At 47.3% G+C, this 21,607-nt stretch overlaps 1 protein-coding gene across 7 annotated transcripts in view; it reads right to left on the bottom strand.

The window, feature by feature from the left end:
- Positions 1-21,607, bottom strand: part of frem1a (Fras1 related extracellular matrix 1a) — a 765,391-nt gene that overhangs the window by 440,220 nt on the left and 303,564 nt on the right. For all 7 annotated transcript variants that reach the window (XM_072517132.1, XM_072517134.1, XM_072517136.1 and 4 more), the window contains one exon: positions 20,847-21,170. In XM_072517132.1, the coding sequence (XP_072373233.1) occupies positions 20,847-21,170 (324 nt within the window). The remainder of the gene's footprint in view (positions 1-20,846; positions 21,171-21,607) is intronic.

The raw sequence follows: 21,607 nt of genomic DNA, 5'->3' as shown, positions 1-21,607 counted from the left end.
TTTTTGAGGACATTAACAGTGCGGTAGATAACGGGGAGCCAATGGATGTGGTATATCTGGATTTCCAGAAAGCCTTTGACAAGGTGCCACACAAAAGGTTGCTGCATAAGATAAAGATGCATGGCATTAAGGGGAAAGTAGGAGCATGGATAGAGGATTGGTTAATTAATAGAAAGCAAAGAGTGGGGATTCATGGGTGTTTCTCTGGTTGGCAATCAGTAGCTAGTGGTGTCCCTCAGGGATCAGTGTTGGGTCCACAACTGTTCACAATTTACATAGATGATTTGGAGTTGGGGACCAAGGGCAATGTGTCCAAGTTTGCAGACGACACTAAGATAAGTGGTAAAGCAAAAAGTGCAGAGGATACTGGAAGTCTGCAGAGGGATTTGGACAGGCTAAGTGAATGGGCTAGGGTCTGGCAGATGGAATACAATGTTGACAAATGTGAGGTTATCCATTTTGGTAAGAATAACGGCAAAAGGGATTATTATTTAAATGATAAAAAATTAAAACATGCTGCTGTGCAGAGAGATCTGGGTGTGCTAGTGCATGAGTCGCAGAAAGTTGGTTTTCAGGTGCAACAGGTGATTAAGAAGGCAAATGGAATTTTGTCCTTCATTGCTAGAGGGATGGAGTTTAAGACTAGGGAGGTTATGCTGCAATTGTATAAGGTGTTAGTGAGGCCACACCTGGAGTATTGTGTTCAGTTTTGGTCTCCTTACTTGAGAAAGGACGTACTGGCACTGGAGGGTGTGCAGAGGAGATTCACTAGGTTAATCCCAGAGCTGAAGGGGTTGGATTACGAGGAGAGGTTGAGTAGACTGGGACTGTACTCGTTGGAATTTAGAAGGATGAGGGGGGATCTTATAGAAACATACAAGATTATGAAGGGAATAGATAGGATAGATGCGGGCAGGTTGTTTCCACTGGCGGGTGAAAGCAGAACTAGGGGGCATAGCCTCAAAATAAGGGGAAGTAGATTTAGGACTGAGTTTAGGAGGAACTTCTTCACCCAAAGGGTTGTGAATCTATGGAATTCCTTGCCCAGTGAAGCAGTAGAGGCTCCTTCATTAAATGTTTTTAAGATAAAGATAGATAGTTTTTTGAAGAATAAAGGGATTAAGGGTTATGGTGTTCGGGCCGGAAAGTGGAGCTGAGTCCACAAAAGATCAGCCATGATCTCATTGAATGGCGGAGCAGGCTCGAGGGGCCAGATGGCCTACTCGTGCTCCTAGTTCTTATGTTCTTATGTTCTTATGTTAATGGCCCCTGGACTAACCTCCAGATTTCTACTTCCACAGGTTATACCCCACACACCCTCATGACCGGACGCCCCATGAAAGGCACAGAATATTTGTGAAGTTTGGACTGACTAGCCCCGAAGTGACGGCCCTCACACACGAGAAAGCAGTAGAACAATTAGTGGAAAATGTTCAAACGGCTCAGCTAGCAGCCGCAGTACAGTTGGGCACAAGGAAGAAACAGAGCAAGGCTTGTTTCGACAAGACAGTGCATGCGACTGAGTACAGTATTGAACAGCAAGTTATGCTCTCTGTATATAACCCCAGCACATTCCTGTCACCAAAATACTCGGGTCCGTATTCCATTGCGGACAAAGTAAGCCCTTCCGTTTATAAAATAAAGTACCCCAACGGTAAGACTGCGTGGTTTCATATAAACCAGCTGAAGGCATATGGAACACAGTCGAACCACGCACACCACGTCATGCTCGACGCAGCACACCACACCCCGCCCACAGCCAACGTAACCCTACCAACCCCCACCACGTCCAGCCCAGCCACGGACTCGGCCTCGACTCCACCCCCAAAATATACACTCCGCCCCGGAATGCCCTCAGACTGCAGCAGCAGAGACAGCGACGGTGACTCGGACAATATCCACAGCACGCCTCCCTACTATCCCCATGCAACAGGCCCCACACCCAGCGATTCCGACTACGATCCAAGTGATCCCTTCATGATCAATTTCCTAAATAAACCCCACCACCGAACCACACTGACGACCCCGATTTTGTCCCCACACAGCTAGACACCAATTACTGGCACCGAGATAACTCGTTCCGACTTGTCGGCAACGACGAAAGCAACCCCACCTCACACCATGCAGCCCTTTCAGCCCTGATACACTCAAGAGTGTGGCACCTGGGAGAAGAGGACGACCTTGGGTCTGACTCCCAAACTGAGAACCCCTTTGCGACCCTGTTCGCAACCGAGAACTGAGGTGTCCAGATGATGTTTTAAAAGGAACCGCTTGGGAGACGTGTTGTCCTTTCTGATGGAACCTGCAGAATGGTTTATGATGTTTGTACGTTGTTAAGTGTTGTATGTCCGACAGGAGAATTTTATTTTCTCACTGCCCCACACCTATTCGGCTGAAACCTCGGAGGACTTGTCTGCAGAGACTGGTTAAGGAACCAGACGCCCGTTCGTAACTGCCCTTCTGGTTCAAAGGTAGAACCCCTACGGCAGCCCCACCACGATGACTACATTTCTTGCCTGTTCTTGTCGGTTGCTCAGGCAGTGGAGAAATGGCTTGGGACCCGCCCTGCCTGGGAACCCCCCCTCTGGTCAACTATGCTCGGGTAGGAGAGACACGGCATTGGTAGTCGTCCTACCCGGGGACTCCATCCAAATCGTACCCGTCGCGGCCCATATGCACCTCATTTTGGCACTTTCAGTTCAAGACGTTTTCTTTTGTTTTAGGTAACCCTTAGGTTGCCAACCACATGCTATTTACATCCTGAAACATGTGGATGGTAAATTGCACAGTCTGCGAGATGGCTCGCACTGGTTCATTATTGGGAAGTGTGTCTTGTCCTAAAATTTGATTTTTGAAAAAAAATGAGGGAGTCACACATAGTGACCAATTAGAAAGGGAGTAATTGGCACTACAGGACAGACACACTATCGTATGAGATATTAAGCAAAGATAGTTACAGACACTATGCTTGTTTCCACAGAACTCCAGAAGCTCCAGGACCGGAGAAGAGAAGAAAGAAAAGGAAAGAGAAGAGCCATGAGGACTTCCTTCACATGGATCAGCATCATGGGCGGGATTCTCCGACCCCCCGCCGGGTCGGAGAATCGCCGGGGGCTGGCGTGAATCCCGCCGAAGCCGGTTGCCGAATTCTCCGGCACCGGATATTCGGCGGGGGCGTGAATCGCGCCGCGGCGGTTGGCAGGCCCCCCCAAGCGATTCTCCGGCCCGGATGGGCCGAAGTCCCGCCGCTGGAATGCCTGTCCCGCCGGCGTGGATTAAACCACCTCTCTTACCGGCGGGACAAGGCGGCACGGGCGGGCTCCGGGGTCCTGGGGGGAGCGCGGGGCGATCTGGCCCCGGGGGGTGCCCCCACGGTGGCCTGGCCCGCGATCGGGGCCCACCGATCTGCGGGCGGGCCTGTGCCGTGGGGGCTCTCTTTTCCTTCCGCCTTCGCCACGGTCTCCACCATGGCGGAATAGGAAGAGACTCCCTCCACTGCGCATGCGCGGGGATGCCGTGAGCGGCTGCTGACGCTCCTGCGCATGCGCCGCCCGGCAAAGTCATTTCCGCGCCAGCTGGCGGGGCACAAAAGGCCTTTCCCGCACCCTTGGGGCGGCACGATGCCGGACTGATTCGTGCCGATTTTGGCGCCAGTCGGCGGACATACGCGCCGATTGCGGAGAATTCCGCCCCATGTTTATGGACTTTTGGTTGCGCGTGAACGCGAACCCATGACTTCAAGCCCCCCCCCAGCCGTTAATGCTTCACTTCCGCACAGTACCCAGCGCCCAGTCACCAGCATCATCTTGGTGTGCCAGGTTTATAACCTGGTACTCTCTGTCCTATGTAATAGAAACATTACTGACATTAGTGATACTCTGCTGCTTAGTGCAGACTATGCGTCTATGGAAATGGAGAAGGAGAGCCTACCGCGCTCGAACCACGGTATATAGGATCAGATCCCCTATTTTCGGATACGACCAGACCCCCGACCCCCGCGATCTATAATAAAGTGCATTCACTTGCGTTTATTGTAAATAAAGAAATGTAAAGAACTGTTCATGAGCAAATTGTACGATCCTGAGCTTGACTGCCAAGCCAGGAAGACTGATGTATAAAATGCTATGATTTTGTTTGTATGGTTGAGGAAGTTAGGATGATGAAATGTTTAAGTCGATTTCAGCGGGAGCGGAGCAGGCTAGTCAATTTCAGCGGGAGCAGTGCGCAAGTGATTTCTGGGAGGTAAGTCTCTCCTTTAAAAACACTTGTCTTTGCAGGAGCAGGCCAGTCGATTTCAGCGGGAGCGGAGCAGGCTAGTCAATTTCAGCGGGAGCAGTGCGCAAGTGATTTCTGGGAGGTAAGTCTCTCCTTTAAAAACACTTGTCTTTGCAGGAGCAGGCCAGTCGATTTCAGCGGGAGCGGAGCAGGCTAGTCAATTTCAGCGGGAGCAGTGCGCAAGTGATTTCTGGGAGGTAAGTCTCTCCTTTAAAAACACTTGTCTTTGCAGTAGCAGGCCAGTCGATTTCAGCGGGAGCGGTGCGTTAGTGATTTCTGGGAGACCTTCACAGGAGCAGGCTAGTCAATTTCAGCGGTAAACACTTACCTGGTCCCGTTTTCGGTCCCTCTTTACTGTTTTTTAAAAAAATGTGTTTAAGGCGGGAACAAGAAGTTCGACCCGCGGACCTCTGGGAAGACCCTCACCAATAAATTCTGGTGGAGAGGAAACCCGAGACACTACACGTGTAGTGTCTCCCACCCGCCCTCCTCCTCTAACCTAATAATAAAACCCATTGGTGTGAGGTAAGTACCATATTTTATTATTATTATTTTTTTTTTAATTTAATTTAGTTGTTAGCCAGATCTTGGTAGAAAGTAAGAGGGATGGCAGGGAAGGGAGTGCAATGTTCCTCCTGCAGGATGTTTGAGGTGAGGGATGCCGTTAGTGTCCCTGCTGACTTTACCTGCAGGAAGTGCTGCCATCTCCAGCTCCTCCAAGACCGAGTTAGGGAACTGGAGCTGGAGTTGGAAGAACTTCGGATCATTCGGGAGGCAGAGGGGGTCATAGATAGCAGCTTCAGGGAATTAGTTACACCAAAGATTGGAGATAGATGGGTAACTGTAAGAGGGACTGGGAAGAAGCAGTCAGTGCAGGGATCCCCTGCGGTCGTTCCCCTGAGAAACAAGTATACCGCTTTGGATACTTGTGGGGGGGGGGGACTTACCAGGGGTAAGACATGGGGTACGGGCCTCTGGCACGTAGTCTGTCCCTGTTGCTCAGAAGGGAAGGGGGGAGAGGAGCAGAGCATTAGTAATTGGGGACTCGATAGTCAGGGGCACAGATAGGAGATTTTGTGGGAGCGTGAGAGACGCACGTTTGGTATGTTGCCTCCCAGGTGCAAGGGTACGTGATGTCTCGGATCGTGTTTTCCGGGTCCTTAGGGGGAGGGGGAGCAGCCCCAAGTCGTGGTCCACATTGGCACTAACGACATAGGTAGGAAAGGGGACAAGGATGTCAGGCAGGCTTTCAGGGAGCTAGGATGGAAGCTCAGAACTAGAACAAACAGAGTTGTTATCTCTGGGTTGTTGCCCGTGCCACGTGATAGTGAGATGAGGAATAGGGAGAGAGAGCAATTAAACACGTGGCTACAGGGATGGTGCAGGCGGGAGGGATTCAGATTTCTGGATAACTGGGGCTCTTTCTGGGGAAGGTGGGACTACTACAGACAGGATGGTCTACATCTGAACCTGAGGGGCACAAATATCCTGGGGGGGAGATTTGTTAGTGCTCTTTGGGGGGGGTTTAAACTAATACAGCAGGGGCATGGGAACCTGGATTGTAGTTTTAGGTAAAGTCCCAGTCTATCCAGCCTCTCCTTATAACTCAAACCAACAAGTCCCGGTAACATCCTAGTAAATCTTTTCTGCACTCTTTCTAGTTTAATAATATCCTTTCTATAATAGGGTGACCAGAACTGCACACAGTATACCAAGTGTGGCCGTACCAATGTCTTGTACAACTTCAACAAGACGTCCCAACTCCTGTATTCAATGTTCTGACCAATGAAACCAAGCATGCCGAATGCCTTCTTCACCACCCTGTGCACCTGTGACTCCACCTTCAAGGAGCTATGAACCTGTACTCCTTGATCTCTTTGTTCTACAACTCTCCCCAACGCCATACCATTAACTGAGTAGGTCCTGGCCTGATTCGATCTGCCAAAATGCATCACCTCACATTTATCTAAATTAAACTCCATCTGCCATTCGTCGGCGCACTGGCCTAATTGATCAAGATCCCGTTGCAATCCTAGATAACCTTCTTCACTATCCACTGTGCCACCAATCTTGGTGTCATCTGCAAACTTACTAACCATGCCTCCTAAATTCTCATCCAAATCATTAATATAAATCACAAATAACAGTGGACCCAGCACCGATCCCTGAGGCACACCACTGGTCACAGGCCTCCAGTTTGAAAAACAACCCTCTACAACCACCCTTCTGCCTTCTGTCGTCCAGCCAATTTTGAATCCAATTGGCAACCTCACCCTGGATCCCGTGAGCTTTAACCTTCTGCAACAACCTACCATGCGGTACCTTGTCAAAGGCTTTGCTATAGTCCATGTAGACAACGTCTACTGCACTGCCCTCATCTACCTTCTTGGTCACTCCCTCACAAAACTCAATCAAATTTGTGAGACATGATTTTCCACGCACAAAGCCATGCTGACTGCCCCGAATCAGTCCTTGCCTCTCTAAATGCTTGTAGATCCTGTCTCTCAGAATACCTTCTAGCAACTTACCTACTACAGACGTTAGGCTCACCGGTCTGTAGTTCCCAGGCTTTTCCCTGCTGCCCTTCTTAAACAAGGGCACAACATTCGCCACTCTCCAATCTTCAGGCACCTCACCTGTGGCTGCCGATGATTCAAATATCTCGGTTAGGGGACCCGCAATTTCCTCCCTAGCCTCCCACAACATCCTGGGATACATTTCATCAGGTCCCGGGGATTTATCTACCTTGATGCGCTTTAAGACTTCCAGCACCTCCTCCTCTGTAATATGCACACTTCTCAAGACATCACTATTTATTTCCCTTAGTTTCCTAACATCCATGCCTTTCTCCACCGTGAATACCGATGAGAAATATTCATTCAGGATCTCACCCAACTCTTGTGGCTCTGCACATAGATGTCCTTGTTGATCCTTAAGAGGCCCGACTCTGTCCCGAGTTACTCTTTTCCCCTTTATGTATCTGTAGAATCTCTTTGGATTCTCCCTTGCATTATTTGCCAAAGCAATTTCATGTCCCCTTTTTGCCCTCCTGATTTCCCTCTTAACTCTATTTCGACAATCTCTATACTCTTCAAGGGATCTACTTGATCCCAGTTGCTTATGTACGTCATATGCCTCCTTCTTCTTTTTGACCAGAGTCTCAATATCTCGAGTCATCCAGGGTTCCCTACTTCTACCAGCCTTGCCCTTCACTCTAAAGGGAATGTGCTTACCCTGCACCCTGGTTAACACATTTTTAAAAGCCTCCCATTTACCAGCCGTCCCTTTGTCTGCCAATAGTCTCCCCCAATCTACCTCTGCAAGTTCCTGTCTGATACCATCAAAATTGGCCTTGCCCCAATTAAGAATTTTAACTCTTGGGCCAGACCTATCATTCTCCATAGCTATCTTAAAACTAATGGAATTATGGTCACTTGTCCCAAAGTGATCCCTCACTAGCACTTCTGTCACTTGCCCTTCCTTATTTCCCAAGACGAGGTCAAGTTTTGCCTCCTCTCTAGTCGGTCCATCCACATACTGAATGAGAAATTCCTCCTGAATACACTCAACAAATTTCCCTCCATCCAAGCCCCTAATGCTATGGCTGTCCCAGTCAATGTTGGGAAAGTTAAAGTCCCCTACTACTACCACCCTATTATTCTTGCAGCTATCTGTAATCTCCTTACATATTTGCTCCTCAATTTCCCGCTGACTATTTGGGGGCCTGTAGTACAGTCCTACCAAGGTGATCTCTCCCTTCTTATTTTTCAGTTCCACCCATATAGACTCAGTGGGTGAACCCTCGGATATATCCCCTCTAAGTACTGCCGTGATGTTCTCCCTAATCAAAAACGCCACTCCCCCTCCTCTCTTACCTCCTGTTCTATCCTTTCTATAGCATCTGTACCCCAGAACATTGAGCTGCCAGTCCTGCCCCTCCCTTAGCCATGTTTCAGTCATAGCTATAATATCCCAGTCCCATGCGCCCGTCCATGCCCTGAGTTCATCCGCTTTGCCCGTCAGGCCCCTTGCATTGAAATAAATGCAGTTTAATGTAGACCTTCCTTGCTCTCTGCCCTGCTTTCTCTGGTCATGCTTTACACACTCTCCCTTCTTGCCTTTTGTTTCTGTCCCCACTGACTTCCTACATCGGTTCCCATCCCCCTGGCACATTAGTTTAAACCCTCCCCAACTGCACTAGCAAACACCCCCCCGAGAACATTGGTTCCAGTTTGTGGAACTTAAAAATAATAAAGGAGCAAACACGTTCCTGGAAGTGCACTGGAGGCCCCCCAAACAGCCAGGGAGAGATAAGAGAGCAGATATGTAGGCAAATCTCAGAGAATTGTAAAACAATACGATAATAAAAGTCGATGATTTCAACTTCCCCAATATTAATTGGGAGAGTCAGAGTGTGAAAGGCTTAGAATATTTAAAGTGCATCCAGGAGAGATTTTTGAGCCAGCACAAAGAAAGTCCAACAAGAGAGGTAGTGGTACTTGACCTAGGTTTAGGGAATGAAGCCAGGCAGGTGGTAGAATTGTCAGTGGAGGAGCATTTTGGTGATAGTCACCATAACTCAGTAACATTTAAGGTAGTTATGGAAAAGGACAAAGATGGACCAGAAATAAAGGTTCTGAATTGGGGAAGACTAATTTTAATAAGGTGAGTCAACATCTGGCCAAAGTGGACTGGGAGCAACAATTTGTAGGAAATTTCACATTAGAGCAGTGGGAGTTATTCAAAAAGGAAAATTGGAGAGTGCAGAAAGGGCATGAAAAACACAGGTGGGGAAAATAAAGGAAAATCACAAGGTGTTTTATAACTATACTGTGGTGATATGAATGTGCACATCAATGTATAGTTATCTATCAATGTATATAGTTATTAGTACGATTTCCGACCAGCAGGTGGTGATAGAGATCCACCATGTGACTGGAGAGAATCGGCAGTTGGTAGTAAGTCGTATTGAAGTACAGTCGCACTAGAAGTAGCTCCACGAGAATTCACTGAATTCAATTATTAGTTACCGTTTGTATTATAGTTCATTGGTTATCTTACCACTGGTTCATCTTGTCAATATATTAACTTACTAGTCAAAGAACAAGATGTTCTGTGTTGATCTTTACCACGGCCATAACACAGAACATAATAAGGGCAAAAGGTAACTAGGGAAATGGTCGAACCGATCAGGGACCAAAATGGCAATCTGTGTGTGGAGCTAAAAGGCATAGGTGAGGTTGTAAATTAGTATTTTGCATCTGTGTTCACTATGGAGATGGATGATGTGGGTATAGAAAGCAGGGAGGGGGACTGTGATATTAGTGAACATATTAACCGAAAGACAGGAGCTGTTCATCATTTTAGCAGGCTTAAAAGTGGATATTCCCCAGGCCAAGGTTAAATGTATCCTAAACTGTTGTGTGAGGCAAGAGAGGAGATTGCAGGGGCTCGGATGTTAATTTTCTACTTCTCGGGCAGCATGGTGATGCAGTGGTTTGCACGAGGACCTAGGTGGATTTGCCAAGCTAAATTTTCCCTTAATTGGAAATAAAAATGTACTGGATACTTTAAATTTATTCATTTTTTATTCCAATTCTCTCCAGCCAGAGGTGAGGTGCCAGAGGACAGCTAATGTGATCCCACTGTTCAAGAAGGAAAGACGGGAAGAACCAGGTAATTACCAGTAGGAAAATTGTTGGAAGAAATTCTGAGAAAGTGAATTAATCCCCACTTGGAGAGGCAAGGATTAACCAAGGACAGTCAGCATTGCTTTGTCAAGGGAGGATAATGTCGAACAAATTTGATTGATTTTTTTTCATGGAGGTGTTTGGGTGTGTAGATGAGGACAGTGCAATTAAGATCATACGACCATAAGACATAGGAGCAGATTTAGGCCGTTCAGCCCATCGAGTCTGTTCCGCCATTCAATCATGGCTGATATGTTTCTCATTCCCTTTCTCCTGCCTTCTCCCCATAATCCCTGATCTCCTTATTAATCAAGAATCTATCTATTTCTGTCTTAAAGAAACTCAGTAATTTGACCTCAACAGCCTTCTGCGGCAAAGAGCTCCACAGATTCACCACCCTCTGGCTGATGAAATACCTCATCTCAGTTTTAAAAGATCATCCCTTCAGTCTGAGGTTGTGGCCTCGGGTTCTAGCTTATCCTACTAGTGGAAACATCCTCTCCACATCCATTCTATCTAGACTTTTTAGTATTCTGTAAGATCCAATAAGATTCCCCCTCATCCTTCTAAACTCTAATGAGTACAGATCCAGAGTCCTCAACTGCTCCTCATATGACAAGCTCTTCATTCCAGTGATCATTCTTGTGAACCTCCTCTGGACCCTTTCCAAGGCCAGCACATCCTTCCTTAGATATGGGGCCCAAAACTGCTCACAATACTCCAAATGAGGTCCGAACAGAGCCTTATACAACCTCAGAGGCTGGGATGGCACTAGTGTAAATGGCACAGAGAGAAAAGTTTCCAAAGTATGCTCGGGAGAATTTTCCAGAACTTTCTGGTTTTGGCCCAATGAAGGAGGAGGCATTGTTGAGTCCAATTCTGGGAAATCTGGCAGGAAAAGCTGAACAAGTGTCAGTATGGGAACAGTTAGTCGACAGCGATCATTGTATCATGAGGAATAGATCAGCCAACATTTCCACAAACATTCAAACCCTCCATCACGGACGAGCAGTGGAAGCCATGTATACCATCTACAAGATACACTGCAGTAACTCACCAAGGTTCCTCAGACAGCACCGTCCAAACCCACAACCATCTATAAGGATAAGAGCAGCAGATACCTGGGAACCCCACCTCCTGGAGGTTCCTCTCCAAGTCACTTACCACCCTAACTTGGAAATATATTGCTATTCCTTCACTGTTGCTGGGGCAACATCCTGGAACTCCCTCCCTAACAGCACAGTTTGTGTAGCTACACCTCAAGGAGTGCAGCGGTTCAAGATGGCAACTCACCACCACCTTCTGAAGGACAACTAGGGATGGGCAGCACGGTAGCATAGCGGTTAGCGCAATTGCTTCACAGCTCCAGGGTCCCAGGTTCGATTCCCGGCTGGGTCACTGTCTGTGTGGAGTCTGCACGTTCTCCCCGTGTGTGCGTGGGTTTCCTCCGGGTGCTCCGGTTTCCTCCCACAGTCCAAAGGTGTGCAGGTTAGGTGGATTGGCCATGCTAAATTGCCCTTAGTGTCGGTTGAGTGGGGTTACTGGGTTATGGGGATAGGGTGGTGTGGGCTTGAGTAGGGTGCTCTTTCCAAGAGCCGGTGCAGACTCGATGGGCCGAATGGCCTCCTTCTGCACTGTAAATTCTATGAAATTCTATGACAGTAAATGCTGGCCTAACCAGTGACGCCCACATCCGGTAAATTAATTTTAAAAAGTAAATAGACAAGGAGCAACCCAAAGTAAAAATAATTAACTACTTTTATGGGTTGAGAACAGTTCTGACCGAGAGAAATTGGGATCATAGACGGGCAGCACGGGAGCACAAGTGATTAGCACTGTGGCTTCACAGCGCCAGGGTCCCAGGTTCAGTTCCCTGCTGGGTCACTGTCTGTGCGGAGTCTGCACGTTCTCCCCGTGATTGTGTGGGTTTCCTCCGGGTGCTCCGGTTTTCTCCCACAGTCCAAAGACGTGCAGGTTAGGTGGATTGGCCATGCTAAATTGCCCTTAGTGACCAAAAAAGGATAGGAGGGGTTACTGGGTTACGGGGATCGGGTGGAAGTGAGGGCTTAAGTGGGTCTGTGCAGACACGATGGGCCGAATGGCCTCCTTCTGCGCTGTATGTTCTATGTTCTATGAGCAAGCGAAACTGTAACGGAATATTGGACCGCCTTTAAAGAGGTGATGGTTCGGGTAAATACCCAGTGCGTTTCCATGACAGAAAAGCAGGACAAACAAAGCCAGAACTCCCTGGATGCCAATCCATTACAGTAAGATGAAGCAGAACAAGGCTGCATGTGACAGAGTCAGTTTGGTAATCCAGAATCCTGGATGAATGAATATGGAAAATTCAGAGTAGAAGTGGAAGTGAAGAAAGCAATAAAAGAAGCAAAGAAAGAGACTGGCCACAAATATAAAGTCTTCTTTCGGCAAATAACCCCGACCCAACATGGCTCAGGAGCACAGGTGCCGGCGCGGTAGAAAGGAGGCCGGGAGACAGCGAGGCCAGCCCGCCGATAGGTGGGTCCCGACCGCGGGCCAGGCCACATCGGAGGCCTCCCCCGGGGTCGGACCTCCCCCGCCCCCCCACCCCCCCCCCCCCCCGCCACCACCCGACCCTTCAACGCTGAGGTCCCGCCGGCTCAGAGCTGGTTAGAACGGCTACAACTAGAGCTACAACAATGTCATCTACCCGACAATGTAGAAAATTGCCCAGGTACAGGGATGAAACCACCCTGGCCCTTCAGTCTACTCTCGATTGAAGCAAATTGATTAAAGGTGTCATCGACAGTGCTATCAAGAGGCACTTGCAGGACACTAACCTGCTCACCAATACTTAGTTTGGAATCCGCCACAGCTACTCAGTTCCTGATCTTGTTATAGCCTTGGTCCGAACATGGACAAATGAGCTGAGGTGAGAGTGATTGCCCTTGACGTCAACGCAGCATTTGACCAAGTGCAGTTTCAAGCAAAACCGGTGTCAATGGGAATCGGGGGAGCTCTCCACTGGTTGGAGTCATACCTGTGGTGTTGGGTGCTCTGGTGCACAGATGAGCCAACACAGTTGTATGTGGTACAACTCTATTTTATTTTAACTCTTATAATAGTTCGTTCTGGATACTCTGCACGTGCTGTCTCCCTGAGTGTGTCGTGTAGCAGGTCTGTCCTGGTCCTCCTCTCCAGCTAATACTGACCACCAGGTGTCGTGTTTGTGCTTTAATATCTTTCTGTGATTGGTTGTGGTGGTGTGTGTTCTGATTTGTCTGTTGGTGTGTCTATCATGATGTGTGTGTTTGAATATCATGACATCCCCCCTTTTTACAAAGATATGTGCCTACGTGGTTATAAATATAATCGTGTCGTGAGTGCATCTAAAAGTGTGTGTGTGTGTTGTGTACAGCGTGTGTATATGACGTAACTATTTACATGGGGCGATGTCGGGTGCGTCACACTAACAAGTTTGTACCATAACAAAACATGAATGCGAGAAAAAAAACAACTTGAACACTGGTCCGGTCAGACGGTATCTGGAACGATGAACAACAACAGGTTATAATACAGAAGTGTTTGACTTTTTGAACGTATGAACAGCGTTATAAGTCCAGTCTAATGGGTGACCGCCTCAAGAATAGGCTGGTCCTCAAGCCGGTTCAGCTGTGGAGATTTGGGTTCACACTGGTTCACCTTGGACTGTTGGAGGTGATGCTGTTGCCGAAGTCACTACTTTTCCATTTGTTGTACTTCGTGCAGTGCTTGGTTTTTCATTCGTGCAAATATAACATTCAACATCTTTGTTAGTGTTGCCTTGGCTGTGGTTTGGTTCTGGTGGCGATGGAAGGGGCATGATCCGTGGCATCTCCACGAAGTCATCCTTGGGAACCAGTGGAGGATCCGGCGTGTGCGTACGGTTCAGTTGCGAGCGTGGAAGGCGGCGCAAAGCTCGCTGATTGCGCCTACGCACCAATCCATCCGCCCTGCATGCCAGGAACAAGGTGGCGTCTTTATTCTTTTTATGTTTGTGGTGGACGGCATCTTGTAGCCGATGGGTCGTTGCCATCGAAGTAGCACCATCACTAATATCATGCAAGGCGATGACTGTGCCAGATGTGGAAGTTGGCCGAGACCGTGCACGCTGGTTCCAGCCACCTGCTGTGCCGGAAGGGCGACTTCGCAGAGAAACGTCGAAGCATGTCGCCTTGGAGAGAGAATTGTTGCTCGCATCAACGTCTGGCGATGGCACGAATTGGTGTGTCCATCTTGGACCGCCAGTGCTGGTCGCCACTGCCGACCCAGTGGGACTGCCACGCGATCCATTCCCTGTCGCCGTGGCATCCGCCGTCACCCTGAGCGTGCCATCACCGAGGCCGCGACACCGCCCGTCCGGAGCAAGGTCTGGCGTGCGCGAATCAGAGTCGACGCTTGGCTGCTCCCCATCTGGAGTCCGGTCTGCCTTCCGTCGATGCTCCCCGTCCGGAGTCCCAACAGGTTCACTGGAGGCAGCCGAGATTCCCTGAAGCTGCACTTCTGGAGTCGGAACATGCAGGAATGCACCAACCAGTGGAGAGGCTCGAGCCATCGAGGGTGGAAGCGGTGCGCCGCCACCGCAGTCGTCAGTGGTCCGTGATCGTCGAGTGCCTCGGTACGCACTAGGCGAGGTCTGTCACCTTGCACCTTTTGCATGGGAAGTGGGATGCTGTCGTCACTCGTCTCACATCCAGTGGATAGATCCTCATTAGCAGCTTGCTGTTCACTAGGGTTGGGTAAATTGTCAGAGTTTTCATCTGGTGGTGCACACCATGTCGGTGGACTGTCATTGTCTTGCCGTTGTCCTTCATTTGGGCTTTTCTTCTTTGGAATTTTAAATCTTCCCCCAGACATTGCAGAACCTTGTTTATTACCCCCAAATTCTCCCATATGTATGGTCTCGAATATAGGATCCAATGTTTCTATCGACATTGTACTATTTTCCAAAGAACATTCCGTTTCACTTTTCTTCTCAGGTACCTCATATGTATCTTTGTCTAATGTACATGCCTTCATGGTCTCTGGGTCTGATTTTGTTGGGACTGGCATGGTCACAGTCTCTCTTTTACTGTTCTCAATTGCCCACATTATACTCCCCATACATAACTGCTTAATCACTGGGGTTAGTGTGGTACAATGGATAATCGGGTCGACCTTATCTGCATCTTCACCATTAGTGGAAAGCACACTTGGTTCACTTGAAACTGCTGCGGGTTTTTAATTCGTTATCTGGCTACTCGATGTCGGTGTCCTCAGGATTCTTGCTCCAATGTTCTGCTCATTTATCAGTGGAGTATGTATAGGTTCAATGCAATTAATGTTCCCCTCAAGGTTTGAAGAGTCATTACTGACTAACTGCTGGTCTCCGAAGTTGGGACTTTGCGGCGTTGTGTTGAAGGGAGACATTTGTCCCTGCTGTAGATATGATTCAGGTTGTGTTATTTCCATTACCTGAGGATCAATGTCTTGTCCATTTTTTCGATCTGTACTAAAACACTGGCAATTCTCAGTCTGCTCCTTGCAAGTTAAACATTCAATTAATTTCTTTAGCAAATCCTCAGCATCCTTCTGTGACCGTGCAGCATTATTAATCTCTGTTCGGCTATAATGATCCTGAAGGTCAGCGCATAAACCTTTTTTCTTCGGGCTTGGAAGAGGCGATTCCTTTGGCTTGTCTTCAGTTGGGCTGGAACAGTCTTCAGCGCTGTGCCCTTCATTGTAGCATGAGAGACCGTCATGGTCGTGCTGCTGTGTAGTGGAGCATGGTAGGCTGTTATAGCCTTCTTGCTGTTCACGTGAGCATGGCAGACTTGCATCGTCTGCCGCTGGTTGGTCAGGAGAGGTTGCTAGACCCTCATGGTCTTGTTCATGCAAGGACTGCGCTCTGGAGTCTTGCGTTGCTTCTATCGTGGAGGCTGTCCACGAGCTCTCTGTGGAGGCTTGTGACACTGGAGTCACTTCTTGTTCGTGCAAGGACTGCGCTCTGGAGTCTTGCGTTTCTGCAATTGTGGAGTCTGTCCACGAGCTTGCTGTGGAGGCTTGTGACACTGGAGTCACTTCTGGTTCATGCGAGGACTGCGCTCTGGAGTCTTGCATGTCTTCTTTCATAGAGTCGGGAACGTTGAGCGGGACGTGGACCACGCTCTGTGTGGCAGCAGGGCGCTCTCCGTGTGCTTGCACCGCTCCCTGTCTGTTAATGTCAGGCTGCAGCATCATCCGGTACTGATAAGTTGGGACGTCATATCTGCTGAATTGAAGATCCTCAAATCCGAAAGATGAATCCGCATCTGCGTCGGATTCAATGTGGGGGCCGCCAATGTGCAACACGAAAGGTTCGTCCGAGTCACAGTCGTATAGGACCACGGAGCTATCATTGGGCTCGTGAGGTCCGGAAACACTGTAAAGATCGTCATCGAAGTATTCGAGGTCGGAATCATCGGCTTGTGCGTAGGTAACTGCTTGTCGGAGGGTTCTTTGGAGGTCAAATTCATCTCCTGGGTCAATTTGCGGTTGTTTTACAGCTTTAACAGATTTTTGTTTTTTTGATTTGGGACGTTTCCCTTTTAAATTGGATTTGGGACGTTTCCCCTTTAAATTGGTGCAGTCTGGGGCCTCTGACATCCTGACGCTCGGTATATAGCACGTAGGAAGCGACTGCGCATGCTCAGATCGCTGTTCCTTTACCGATGGCCGTTTTCTTGACTGCGCATGCGCAGCATCTCGCGCATGCGCAAACGAAACTTCCGGTTCTGCGCACTGCTCGCGCAACTGTGCTAGCGTGATACCTTTAGCAAGATGGCCGCCAACCTCGACCCAGCCCTCTCTCAGGCCCGGGATTTCGGCCTCTGGGAATTCGGGCTCCGGGATCCCGGCCACGAGGTGAGTACTGCAGCTTTTCTTACCTTTACTTGCCAATTGGATTGCGTTTTCTTCACAGTACTTGGAGAATTTGTCCAGGACTGCCTGGTAATCGTACCTTTGCTGCCTCCTGAAGAACCTGAACCTTGTGAATATTTCTCTTGCCCTTGCACCGGCGATGGTGAGGAGAAATTCAATTTTTTCGCTATCATCCAGGTCTTGGAGTTCAGCTGCCACCAGGAACAATTCGAACCATTGCCGGAATCGCCGCCAGTTTTCGCGGAGATCGCCGTAGCACTGGAGCGGCTGCGGAACCGGGAGCTCTATCATTTTGCCTGGGCACTGTTGGTTGTCTGTGTACACTGAGGTATGCCGGCAGGTATCGATCCACTCCTGGACCATGTGGTGTTGGGTGCTCTGGTGCACAGATGAGCCAACACAGTTGTATGTGGTACAACTCTATTTTATTTTAACTCTTATAATACAATTCGTTCTGGATACTCTGCACGTGCTGTCTCCCTGAGTGTGTCGTGTAGCAGGTCTGTCCTGGTCCTCCTCTCCAGCTAATACTGACCACCACGTGTCGTGTTTGTGCTTTTATATCTTTCTGTGATTGGTTGTGGTGGTGTGTGTTCTGATTTGTCTGTTGGTGTGTCTATCATGATGTGTGTGTTTGAATATCATAACAATACCTAGCACAAAGGACATTGTTGCAGGAACTCTTCAGGGAACCTAGGCCCAACCATATTCACCTGTTTCATCAATGACCTTCCCTCAGTCATAATTTCCAAAATGATGTTTTTGCTGATGATGGCACAATGTTTAGCATGTGTGATGACTCAGATACAGAAGCAATCAGTGTCCATGTGCAACATTCAGGCTTGGGCTGACATGTGGCAAATAACGTTTGCGCCACACAAATGCCAGGCAATGACCACCTCCAACGAGACAGACTCTAACCACCTTTCTTCAATGTGGCATTCCCAATGCTGAATCCCCATTATCAATATGATGAGGATTGCCATTAGATTAGCCATTGCTGGAGGAAAAGATCAGAGGCTGGGAATTCTGTGGTGAATGTTCTAACTCCTCAAAGCCAGTCCACCACCTACAAGTCAGGAGTGTAATGGAACACGCTCTACTTGCCTGGATGAGTGCAGCTCCAACAACGCTCAAGAAGCTTTACATCATCCAGGGCAAAGCAACCCATTTGATTGCCACTGCATTCTCCACTTTAAACTCCTCCATCACCGATGCACAATGGAAGCACAACATGTAGGATGCACTACAGGAACTCAGTAAGGCTCCTTTGACAGTGCCGTCCAAACCCATGACCTCTACTACCTAGAAGGACAAGGGCAGCAGATGCATGAGAACACCACCACCTGCAGATTTCCCTTCCAAGCTACGTACCATCCTGCCTTGGAATTATATCATCGTTCCTTCACTGCCCCAAATCAAAATCATGGAGCTCCCTTCCTAACAGCACTTTGGGTGTACCTACACCAGATGGACTGTAACTGTTTAAGAAGGTGGCTCACCCCCACCTTCTCATTTAGGACATTTAGGGATGTGCAACATCCAATGAAAAATAAAACAAAGTTCATGTCACCTGATGTGCATTATCAGGAATCATCAATCTCAACAAACATATACATATGTTATCATAGTAGTTACCAATCAATCTGATCAAGAAAATGTACATTTTTTTAAAATCAGAAGACAATTTTCCAAAAATTGCATAGTCACATTTGCATACTGGTTCACAACTTCAATTATTGGCTTCTTTGCTTCATTTGCATCAATTAGATCATATTCAAAGGAATTTTAAATTTCTAAATGTAATGGGTCCATTTTTCAGTTTTGGGTGATAAATTTCAATCAAAGAAGTTCAGCTGGATTCTCTGTTGGCGGGATCCTCCACTTCGCCGGCAGCGCACTCACACTTGCAGATTTCCCGACGGCGTGGGGGTGCCCACAATGGGAAATCTCATTAGCTGGCTGCCAGGATGCAGGATCCTGCTGCCGGCGGGGGCATATTGAACCAGAAAATGGGTGCAGCGGGACGGAGAATCCCACCCGTAAATTCGCTTCTTCTCAAATAGAGGAAAACGTAGCCATCAATGATTTTAAGCATTAAACCCTCAATGTTGTAACCATACAGCAGAATGTACGAACACCCATTTACATATTCAGTTAGTGTTTACAGCTCAATTTGGCCTGACATGTCCTGCCCAGTGTTTATGTTCCTTCCATTCTTCTTCATTGAAGCTGATTAAAATGTCATTCTATTCCTTTCTTTGTCATGTGTTTGACTAGTTTCTACTTAAATTCATATCTGCTATGTGCATCAACAACTTAATCTGGTCATGAGTTCCAAATTAATAATCTTTTCTTTTTATTGTCACATGTAGGCTTACATTAACACTGCAATGAAGTTACTGTGAAAAGCCCCTAGTTGCCACATTCCGGCACTTGTTCAGGTACACAGAGGGAGAATTCAGAATTCTGAGTCCCCACTGAGCTAAACCAGCCCCCAAACGCATGTACTGAATTCTCTCTTGGATCTAATAGTGACTATTTTATACTTTATACCTAAATCTGGCACAATCTTTTTGATAGCTTTCCTTTCAAAAACGCCATCAGACCATCTCCTCCATCTTTTATGGATTTTAATGTTTGATAACTAAGAGTTTGTGTACGAATAAATCAGGTCATTACAGAACAGGCAAAGAATGAACAGGCGCATGTGGAGTTGGACTCTAGAGACAGAAGGAGCGATCTTCGTGCCTCAGTCCAGGAATAGTGGTGAAGGGCTTTAAAAATGGTGGAGTCGATTCTGGGATTCCCACTCTTATTCGCATTTCTTGCAAGGGATAAGGGTGTGAATAGAAAACTCAAATCTCACATTAGTACTCCTGGTGTTGCCAGGTTCACTGTGGGGGTGGGAATTTCAGTTGTCCTGCAATTTATATGGAGTCAGACCAACTTTTGCAGGAGACGTGAATCATGGGAGAAACTACTGTCGATTTGGGAACCGTTAACAGGCAAGTTTAAAAGGTGTTTAGATGGTGTATGCTAAATTTTGATTAAGTATTTAAGTATGTATTTCAGGCTTTTGAATGGTTTTGTATTTTGGAGAAGGGAAACCAGACTCCTTCGCACCAAGTGAATCTTAGGAACCGGTTTGGAGGAAGTCTGTTCAATTGGCTAACTGGCAACCGATGGGTTGGCCCTGGACAGTGTTCTGCCTGACAATTGTCAGCAATTGGTTCCAGCCAGGTTGCTTTTTGGCGACAACCTGACAGAAGCCTCTCGATCCTTGAAGGAAGTGGATATGTGTTTTCTCCCTCCCCTGCTGCAGGTGGCCTGCTGTCTCTCAGTCTGCAGTGAAGATCATTAATAATAATAATAATAATTACAAGCTGAAGGAAAAGAAAATACAAGCTGAAGGAAAATAAATATCCTAACTGTAGACCTAACCTTGAGAAAAAAACAAACTAGAAGATGTCCATCTGAATCAAGGACCTTATCCTTTTGTTTATTATATTTTCTTTAGCTCTCAGCTGCCCTTTTCCCTCTGTGTTGTTTGTATGTGTGTGTGTATATATATATATATATATATATATATATATAGAGAGAGAGTGGGGGGGAGATAGAAAGTGGGGGGGGGGGGGGGGGGGGGAGGGATCAGAAAGGTTGGGAATCAAGTGTAGATAGCCAGTTGTATTTTTGTAGATTATAATTACTGTTAACAATTACTTGGGGGTTAAGTTTTGCAAACCTGGTGACTATAGTCAAATTAACTCAACCAAAGCCATGAATATTAATATAAAATCTAATTTCACCTGTGCTGAGATTCCAGGTCAAGTGGGCCTGGAATTGACCGCACGCAAGCCCAGAGTGTCATAACAACAGAGACAGTTGTCATTTTCGAAAATGCTCTTTTTTCCTTCAATCTTTTCTGGAACTCTTTCCATGATATAATATTGCATCACATACCTCATAGTCCCTCCTCTCAGTATGACTGCAGTTTGGAGGTTGAAATGCAATTAACAGCTCATTGAGGTCAGTCCAGGTAAATGATGTAATTGACTTGGTGTGATCATCTAAATGCGTAATAAAACCCTGTGGAGGTGGCTTGGTGATACTGAACACAAGTTGGGCTTTGGGACTCTCGCTATCTTCACCATCCAGTGTACGTGTGGTTAAGGGTGTCAGAATAAACTGATCCACTTCAAGGATTAACATAGCTATAAAACTCGCTTTAGGAGGCTGGTTGGTAAAAGCATTCCTGATTCTGACTGGAATCCAGGCATTCTCTGTCTGAAAGAGAAAACCAGAGGAATTTATCACAACATTGTTCATTAAAAATACTACATTTTGTGCTTTTATGAAAATATAAAGACAACATGGGATTCACACCATAATTTAGAAAGATTGCATTTAATCAATCACTGACACCAACAGTCATTTACAGTTTCTTGGACTATTTGTATTTCTAGTTCTAGAATTGGCACTTATTTACATGCAAAGTTTCAACTTAGCCCCGAGGTCAGAGTTTAAAAAAAATTAAAAACATACCCAACAGGAACAAAGGTACGGATATAATATACCAATGTCCTGATGCTCAGGACCAGCAGCAGCAATAGTGAGAGCAGAATCAAAGCTTGGAAAGTAGAGATATGCAGGGGTGGCCAGCAACTGCAGCGATGGTCAGAGTGGGTTCTGAGGTGGGATGGCAGAGGTGAGGCAACACCAGC

The sequence above is a fragment of the Scyliorhinus torazame genome, chromosome 9, assembly GCF_047496885.1.
Source record: "Scyliorhinus torazame isolate Kashiwa2021f chromosome 9, sScyTor2.1, whole genome shotgun sequence".
Lineage (NCBI taxonomy): Eukaryota > Metazoa > Chordata > Chondrichthyes > Carcharhiniformes > Scyliorhinidae > Scyliorhinus > Scyliorhinus torazame.
Note: the sequence above shows the minus strand (reverse complement) of the source record. Positions and strands in the feature narration are given on the sequence as shown.